The following is a 9566-nucleotide window of genomic DNA, read 5'->3' as shown; positions in this document are numbered from 1 at the left end:
TGTGACAGAGAGTTCCACAGGCTAAATAACCCATTATGTGACAAAGCACTTCCCCCTTTATCCTTGTGTTATGAGACAGGGAGAACAGAAGCTCCTGCTTTCCCTTCTCTCCCGTCTCTGCTTATTGCATCCTAAACCTTAGGATCTCTCTTCCTCAGAGAGCGTTTCCAGGCCTCTGATCCTTCTCCATTCTAATGCGGGAGGACACTCCACCTGTGTTTAGAAAAGACCTTGCTGGGAGGGCTAATCTCCATCAAACAACGTGGGGAAATCGGGGGAGATCACTGAGGGACGCTGTAGTTCAGAGAAGCGGTGACAGCATGCTGAAGGACTGGAAAACAGGCCTTCTAGTGAAAGGCTCAAGGCCCTCAAGCTCATCAAAGAGAAGGCAAAGAGGTGACTTGATCACAGCCGGAGAGTGCTTACGTTGGGAACCGAAGTTGGGTAACAGAGGGCTCTCAACGTGCCATCGCTGGTAAAATGAGGGTCCGGCTGGAGAATCTTGCCTATATGCTCGGGGTTCTACTGATCGCCATATTTGGGGTCGGGAAGGACTTTTCCTCCAGGGTAGATTGGCAGAGGCCCTGGAGGTTTTTCGCCTTCCTCCGCAGCATGGGGCAGGGGTCGCAAGCTGGAGGATTCTCTGCGACTTGAAGTCTTTAAATCACGATCTGGAGACTTCAACAGCTGAGTTAAGGGAAAGTGGGTGGGTCAGCTTATGTAGCCTGCATCATGCGGGAGGTCAGACTAGATGACCATAATGGTCCCTTCTGACCTTAAAGTCTATGAGTCTATGAATCCTCAGTCTAGCAGGCAAAGATCTAACAAGATCCGATGGTTGGAAGCTGGAGCTTGACAAACGGACTAGAAATTTTTTACAGGGAGGCGAATCAGCCACTGTACGTGATGTAGGGCTGTGACGGAGCCTCCCACATGGACTGTTTTTCTAAGAGCTTTGCTCTCCTTCAAACAGGAACCAGTTCCAGGCAGCCCGAGGGCCTGTGTTATACAGAGGCCTGACTCAATGATTACAAGGATCCCTTCTGGCCTTAAACTCTGTGAATCGATGAAAAGGTCCCATCAGCCCAGTAGATTCTTGTCCCTTAGGAGGGGCTTGGCTGTAGGGAACAATCCTTACTAGCCCCGTCGGGTGGCTAGCTATCCCCTGGACCGGATTGCTGGGGGATCCCAGAATGCACTGGTGCTGGAGGTCCCACTGCACGAGGCTCTGGGCCCAGCCTCAGGCGTAGTAGCCGCCGGGGTAGAGGAGGAAGCGGAGGGAGGCGGCGCCCTGCTTGCGGAGGTACTTGTGCAGCAGGGCGTTGCCGGGGTGGAGCCGCCGCACGTGGCCGTAGTACTCGTCGCCGGCGGCGCAGGTGAAGCCGCACTCCTCGCAGACGAAGAGCTTGGCGCGCCGCTCGCGGTAGGCGTAGTTCTGCTGCACCCCGTGGATCTTGCGGAGGTGGGACTCCAGGGAGCAGCGCTGGGTGAAGGCCTTGGCACAGACGTGGCAGCGGTAGGGGCGGATGCCTGCAGCAAGGGGGCCGGGGTTAGGGGACAGAGAGAACCCAGGACCTAACCTCTCTCCCATCCACACACAAACCTTCTCCCCCAAATCGGGGGGTGTCAACGCAGGCTAATGGGCACAGAGGCAGGATGATCCGGGGTAGGGCACCAACCGAGCACTTGGGAGACCTGGGTTTAGGTCCCTGATTTGCCCCAGAGGCCCTGCGGGACCTTGGCCAAATCCCACCTACACACAATTCTCAGATCTGGCTTTGCCGGCGCTTTAAACCTGGACTAGCTGGGTTCTGCTCTAACCTGCCTACTTTGTGCAGCGTGGACGCAGGCTACTTACCTGGGGTGCTGGTGGTCCTCCAATGCTTTCCCACAATTCCCCCGGGGCTGCCTTTTCCTGCCATTCCACCTAGCTCCCCTCTCCTGCCCCGGGAGTCCACAAGGGAGAGGGAGAAGGAGTCTAATTATAAGGGATCTGGGCAGAAGGGAGGGACTGAGCCGAAGAGCCTCCCCCTTTTGCTGCTTCCCAAGCGCAGCCCCAGCCTCACCGGTGTGGGTCCGCGTGTGTCTCTTCAGATCGAAGGTGTCGTTGAAGCCCTTGCCGCAGTACCGGCAGACGTGCTTCTTGACCGAGCTGTGGCACTTCAGGTGCCGGGTCAGCATGCGCTGCAGCGGGAAGGCCTTGCTGCACACAGGGCAGGGGAAGTCGCCCGGCCCCTGGGGGCCTTTCCCCTGCAAAAGGGAGCGGGGGGGGGAAATGGAGCAGGTGGGGAGCACTGCCGCGGCCGGCCCCTGACAGAGCTGCTGAGCCAAGCAGTGCTGAGCGGTGTTGCTTGTTGGCTCGAAAATCTGGGTGCCCTCGCTTTCCCTTCCCCCCCATGCCAGGGGCTCTCGGTGCCCCCACATTCCTCCTCCCATGCCAGGGGCTCGGTGTGCCCAATCCCCTTTTCCCACCTGGTCTCGGGGGGAAGAAAACACCCCATGTTTCCACAACCAGGGTCATGGCAGCCGTTGGGATCTTCCCCTCACGGCTGATTACGATCTAACCCTGGTCGCGCCCGAGGGGGAGCGTGATCACAACCCTACAGGAAGGGGGGAGGGGTGTGGCCCACCCTATGCAGGCACACGGGCAGCCATGCTGGGTCCGGTTTTACTCTCGGACAGCCCCAGGGGCTTCGAAGGAGCTGTATGGGCTGGAGTGAAATCTCCTCCCTCCAGCCTGGGAGAAAGGTTTTCTATCCTGGGTACTCACTACATTTCCCCTTTGGGCAAGGTCATGAGGTGCAGCGGTTAGCGCAAGCAACAGGGAATGGGGCGGGGGGTGTCTATTGCTGGCTCCTCCACTGACTCACTCTGAAGCTTGGTCCTCAGCCATGGCCATACGACCCAGGAGTCCCGATTCTCAGTCACCCCAAACTGCTAAACCCACTCCCCAGAGCTGAGAACAGAACCCAGGCGTCCCGAGTCCCAGCCCGGCCCCCACCCTAACCACTAGTCTCCCCTCCCCTCTCAGAGCTAGGAACAGAACCCAGGATCCTCACCCAACCCCCTTACACCCCACAGCTGGAGACAGAACCCAGGAGTCCTGACTCCCAGCCCGCTCCATGCTAACCCACTTGACCTCACTCACCCGTGAGAGCCAGGAGTAGAGCCCAGGAGTCCAGATTCCTATTCATCTGCTCAAACTGCTAAACCCGTTCCCCAGAGCTAAGTATGGAACCCAGGAATCCGGACTCTTCGTCCCCCACACCCGCTCTAGTCACTGCATGGCACACTTCGCCCCCAGCCAGGAATAAACCAAATAGACCCCACACACTTTACCTTCGCTCTAGGGTATTTCGTTGCAGTACCAGGGGGCAGCAGGTTTGGATGGGGCCTGGGGGAACTCCTCTGACTTGGTCCGTCCCAGCTGCTCTTCCTGTCCTCTGGGAACGCCCCCGAGGCTGGGGGGCCGATGCTCATGCTGGCCTCTGGAAGGTCAAAACGCACATGACTTTAGACTTCCCTTGCTTCTGGGTGGAAATCAGGCACGGAGAGAGAGGCAGGTGGGGTGGCATCAGTGGGGGAGGCATGATGGGCCGTTGGGGGGCACAGGTTGGGGGTCAGTGTGCATGTGGCGAAATCCCCTGAAGGAATCGCTTCCTGCTGGGTATCATCCTGGATTCACAGCCCTCAGCAGCCCCATGAAAAGCCCCCTGCAAAGGGGCAGAAGGTTAGACTGTCCTGTGCCCATACATCGAGCCAGCCAGCCAGGCCGCCGCGGCACCACAGTCGGGACACCATGGCCATTACGTGGGAGGGAGTTGGACGGCTCAGGCTAGAACGAATCTTCCCTCGTGGCCACTGGTTCAAATCCCACCCAGGGCTCTCTGTTCCCTGTGCGGGCTAGGTGGGGGGGGGCCTTATGGGAGGCTGGGCCAGGTCACAAAACCCACCCCCGTTGTCCCTGCCTCATTCACAGCCTGAGCCCAGAGGCTGTGGATCTACCAGGCCATGGAGATGGAGCGCCCTTCTGCCCCAGAGCAGGTGCAGCTCCCTGGGCTGGGCACTCGGAGGGTAAGCAGAGAATGTCAGGGTGGTGAATCTGGCCCCTTTCACCAGCATTAAGAGTGGCCCATGCCCTTAAGTAGAATCCCCCACCACCCACCAAGGGTAATGAACTAGGCACCTACCTGGGACGTAGGCGTCGCCCCGGAGCTGGTCCGAGAGCTCTCCCCAGTCCTGGGATCCCAGCGTGGCTGCCCGGTGTCTTTTCACCAGGAAAGCCTTCGGCATGGCAGATGCAATTACAGGCTTAGCCAGGGAAGTTCTCAGAAGTCCCCGTGGACCATTCCAGTGCTCCCCCACCTCGACGTTCCTTGTCCGACGCCCCGTTGCCAGGAGTAATAGGGGCGCCGGGGAGCAAGTAGAAATGGGAACGCCTTTGGTACAGGCAGGCAGCAACACGGGGTCTAGTGATCGAGAAGCAGCCGATCCCAAAGAGCACCAAGCATCTTCAAAGAACCACGGATGCGTCATGCTCCCCCCAAGGTGGCACGGTCTCCATTTTACAGATAGAGAAAGTGAGGCACAGAGAAGGGGAACTGACTCCGTCAAGCTCCCAGCCCCCCTGCTCTAACCACTAGACCCCACTCCCCTCCCAGAGCTGGGGATAGAACCCAGGAGTCCTGACACCCAGTCCCGTTCTATGCACTAGAGCAATCCAAGCGTCTAATCTAATCCATTGCTCTAACATCCAGACACACTGCTTCCCTGCTGCGAGGTGCGTCACTACTTATTACCCTCTTTTGACACATGGGGAAACTGAGGCACGCCCATTCAGTGCGGCTAGTCTCAGGTCACAATCACAGTAGGATTAGAAATTAAAGTTCCCAGAACTATGCTCAGTGCCCTGGCCTACACTGCCTGTCAAGCAAATAAATATGGATAGCAGCGCCCTCCCAGATCAATCTCCTGCAAAGCTACCACCTACCCTCCAGATCAGCAGGACAGGGAGAGTGTGTGTGTTTATATAGACACTGATGGCAATGAGGATTTGAATTGCCCGAGCGGGCCAGGAATACGAAGCCTCATTCTTTGCATGCTCCGTGCTCTTAGCTGCCAACAAAATAAAACCCTCCATCCTCTTCATGCAAATCTACAGCTCCGGCCCCAGGCGGAATCGCTGACGGTTACCTGCCCTTTGTCAGCAGGCTCGGATGGAAAGCGGGCTCGCGCCGCATGGGTGATCAGGATCCGGCCTTGTTAACTGCACATCTAAGGGACCCACCGGGCTCCCGCTCCTGTAGCATTTGAGCACGTCACCACATTCAATGAAGTCACCCTCACAGCCATCTTGTGAGGCTGCGATAGGGCAGATGCAGACCTGAGACAAAGGCCCAGCTTCTCCGAGGTTCTGGAAATGAATGGGAGTTAGGCACCCAAACACCTGAGGATCTGGGCCCAGGTCACACAGGGAACCTGTGGCAGAGCAGGGGCTTGGACCCAGTTCTTTCACAGCCTCGGCTTGTGCCCCAAAGCACTAGGCCATCATTCCGCAAATTAACACCCCTCCGATTTGTTACCTTCCAACCCAAATCAAGTCAGTGGCAGGTGCCAGACATGCTTGGAGAAAACCATTCCTGCTCAGATCATTTTGGACGACCCTGGGGACCCGGAATGGGAGACTGAGTCTTATGGGTCTGGCAGGGAGTCCAGAAATCACCCACTCCAACCCAGACTGGGCGCCCTTGGAACCGAGACGGGGGTTCCCAGCCACACTCTCGGATCTTCACCGCGCTGGAGCAGCAGGACTTAGCGAGTTACTGCCTGGCAAGCTGGCGTGCTGTAGATTTACATCCTGGCTTGCCACACACTAAGGGTACGTCTACACTGGCAGAGTTACAGCGTCGGCGGTTACGGCGCCGCTCAGAGAGCGCTGAAGGGAAACCGCAGTTGTGTGTTCACACCATCAGCTGCCTACGCAATAGCGTGTTACCACTTGCGGCACTTGAAGCGGTATTCGGAGCGGTGCACTCTGGGCAGCTATCCCACAGAGCATCTCTTCCTCTTCTGCCGCTAAGAGTTGTGGGAAGGCAGAAGGGGTCGTGGGGCATCCTAGGTCCTGTCCCAATGCCCCATGATGCATTGCTTCGCATCCCATCAATCCATGTGCTTCCATCCGCATTTGGCGCCATCTTCCTACGGTTTGTGTACTGCGTGCTCTGCCGGAATGGATCCCGCACTCTTGACCAATATGCTGCTCGCTCTGACTAACACATCACAAATGGCAGTGGAGTTCTTCCTTAAACTACAAAGGCAAGAGGAGTGTGACACTGATCTCGCCACGCGTAGTAGCTACGACACGAGAGTGCTTGTGGCATTCACAGAGGTGCTAACCACAGTGGAACGTCGCTTTTGGGCTTGGGAAACAAGCACTGAGTGGTGGGATCACATCGTCATGCACGTCTGGGATGACGAGCAGTGGCTGCAGAACTTTCGCACGAGGAAAGCCACATTCATGGGACTGTGTGATGAGCTCGCCCCAGCCCTGCGGCGCAAGGACATGAGAATGAGAGCTGCCCCATCGTTGGAGAAGCGCGTGGTGACTGCACTGAGGAAGCTGGCTACTCCAGACTGCTACCGATCAGTCGCTAACCAGTTCGGAGTGGGAAAGTCGACTGTTGGACTCATGTTGACGGAAGTGTCCAGCCATTAATCGCATTCTGCTCTGAAAGACCGTGACGCTGGGCAACCTGCGTGAGACTGTGGATGGCTTTGCACAAATGGGCTTCCCTAACTGCGGAGGGGCAATAGATGGCAAACATATTCCAATTCTGGCACCAGACCACCTAGCCACCGCGTACATTAATCGCAAGGGGTATTTCTCAAGGGTTCTCCAGGCGCTTATGGATCACCGTGGGCGTTTCACGGACATTAACGCAGGCTGGTCCGGAAAGGTGCATGGCGCACGCATCTTTCGGAACACTGGCCTGTTCAGGAAGCTGCAAGCAGGGACTTTCTTCCTGGACCAGAAGATCACTGTAGGGGAAATTGAAATGCCCATTGTGATCCTGAGAGACCCCACCTATCCTTTAATGCCGTGGCTTATGAAGCCGTACACCGGGCAACTGGACATCAGCAAGGAGCGGTTCAACAACAGGCTGAGCAAGTGCAGAATGACTGTGGAGTGTGCATTCGGCTGTTTAAAAGCCCGCTGGCGATGCCTGTATGGGAAGCTGAACCTGGCTGATGACAATATTCCTATGCTTATAGCCACGTGCTTTATGCTCCATAATGTTTGTGAAGGGAAAGGTGACAGCTTCACACAGCACCTGGAGGCTGAATTTGAACAGCCAGAGACCAGGGCTATTAGAGGGGCGCAGTGTGGGGCCTTACTTCCGCGCTGCTGCTGGCAGTGGCGCTGCCTTCAGAGGTGGGTGCCTGGCCAGCCGCTGCCTTCCGGCTGCCCAGCTCTGAAGGCAGGGTAGTAATACCGTAACCCCCCTGCAATAGCCTTGCGACTCTCCCCACCGTGAAATGGACGATTTAAAAAATCCTGTGACTATGAAATTGGATCTAGACTGTTCTCAGTGGTACCAGATGACAGAACAAGGAGCAATGGTCTCAAGTTGCAGTGGGGGAGGTCTAGGTTGGATATTAGGAAAAACTTTTCCACTAGGAGGGTGGTGAAGCACTGGAATGGGTTACCCAGGGAGGTGGTGGAATCTCCTTCCTTAGAGGTTTTTAAGGTCAGGCTTGACAAAGCCCTGGCTGGGATGATTTAGTTGGGATTAGGTCCTGCTTTGAGCAGGGGGTTGGACCAGATACCTCCTGAGGTCCCTTCCAACCCTGATATTCTATGATTCTATAAGGATCAGGGATGCCTCGAGGCAGCAATTTAAAGCTGTTAGCCACTAATATGTGTTGCTATGCTCGGGAGTGCGTGCTTGTAATGCTAGGAGGTGATTGTGATTGGTGCAGATGATGCACTATGAAGGTGTAAGAAAATTGCCTGTGGCTTTGCAGGGCTCTGTTTGCTTTCAATTAATGGAATACAGACGGCTTTCAAACCAAAACAATTATTTTATTAAAAACCAACCACCACCAGAGGAGAGAAACAAACAAAAAACCCTACATCAGCACTATGAGGGAGGTGGGATCCCAGGACGGTTAAACATTTGTGTATCTTTAACCTTCTCCTTTGGAGTACAGTGCAGTGGGTACTACACTTCAGCAGGGCTAAACTGCAGAGGGACGGGTGTTGAGTGCAGTGGGTACTGGGAGTCCGCAGGGCTGGGCAGGAGTGGAATGCAGTGGGTACAGACTGGAGCCAGGAGGTTGATAAGAGTGTGTTGGCGGTGCGTGGGAGCGGATGGGAAAGCGTTTTGCGACAGCGGCTGCAGGGGAGGGCAGGCGCGGAGCTGCTCGGTTTGCAGTGCTAGTAGCGCCCGGCACTCCATAACTTTTAAGAGCCGCTCCGTGGCTTCGTTCTGGCGCTCCGCGTTCTCCTTTCAGTCCCTCTTCTCGCCGTCCGGCCACTCCTTCAATTCTTGTTTTTCGGCCGCGGAGTGCATCACGACCTCGCGCAGAAAGTTCTTCGTGGCCACTTGCTAATTCTGTGCAGCCGTTCAGCCGGCGATAACAAAGAGGGAGGCTGGGCTCTCAAGGTCATATCTGGGAAGCCAAAAATACAACATTTTACAGAAGCAGTATTGTTTGCAACACACAGAGCACTGATTGAAAACACAGCCACTGTTCACACACCTGTCACTAACTGGCTGACCCCAGGCAAGCACACATGAGCCACAAGACCCCCAAAATAGTGAGTAACCGCAGGGGCAGAGTAAATCAGTGTTCCAGGACCGTACTGGGCATGTGGCTCTTGGGGAAAGCCAGCACTGTGGTGGGGGGGGGCTGATAATCATTCCTGTCCCCACATTTTCCACCGGCTGTGTTATCTCGCTCCTGAGGGTGAGCAGGGAATCAAGGGAGTGTCTTCTCCAAGACTGGGGCTTCTGCCCTGGCCCTTACGCGGCTCACCTGTGTGCAGCAATGGTCCCTCCCAGTGACAGCAGAGTGGCGCGGGAAAGTTACCCTTAATGGGGGCAAGAAACAAAGCAGCTCTGACAAAGAACCTGCGGCAGCGGATTGCCCAGCGTCTCCATGAGAGTTTCCTGAAGATCTTGGAGGCAGATTCCCGTGAAGTGAGCAAGTCAATCAACACCCTGTTCTGCCGCTCTGACTAGGCATCTGGTGGTACGCGCATCTTACAGACACAAGCCTGCTTTCTGCAACCCCCCTGCCCCCAACAACTCGCTTCAGCGATTCCCAAAACCAAAGCCACTTACCAGGGGCTTCCTCTCCTGTTTGCGCTTTGCCAAGATCCGACAGCTGTGACCGGCTAGCCTCCTCCAGAGTAGAGAAGAACTCCGGGCTGCATGCATCTCTGACCTCCGAGTCGTCCTCTGCCTCCGGGTCCCCCTCCACATCCTCGTCCAAGATTTCCTCCTCCTGGCTCGGTCTACTCTCGACTGGCGCGTGAGCCACCGAAGTACCCACAGTGACCT

General features: G+C 56.2%; 1 protein-coding gene across 1 annotated transcript; it reads right to left on the bottom strand.

The window, feature by feature from the left end:
* Nucleotides 1-1240: 1240 nt before the first annotated feature.
* OVOL3 (ovo like zinc finger 3) lies at nucleotides 1241-2235 on the bottom strand. The gene is made up of 2 exons (XM_024200869.1): nucleotides 2067-2235; nucleotides 1241-1530 (listed from the first exon to the last, which is right to left on the bottom strand). Exons 1-2 carry the CDS (start codon nucleotides 2179-2181, stop codon nucleotides 1241-1243), a joined length of 405 nt encoding a protein of 134 aa, XP_024056637.1. The 5' UTR covers nucleotides 2182-2235.
* Between the last annotated feature and the right edge of the window lie 7331 nt (nucleotides 2236-9566).

The sequence above is a fragment of the Terrapene carolina genome, unplaced genomic scaffold, assembly GCF_002925995.2.
Source record: "Terrapene carolina triunguis isolate 2854851 unplaced genomic scaffold, T_m_triunguis-2.0 Scaffold517, whole genome shotgun sequence".
Lineage (NCBI taxonomy): Eukaryota > Metazoa > Chordata > Testudines > Emydidae > Terrapene > Terrapene triunguis.
Note: the sequence above shows the minus strand (reverse complement) of the source record. Positions and strands in the feature narration are given on the sequence as shown.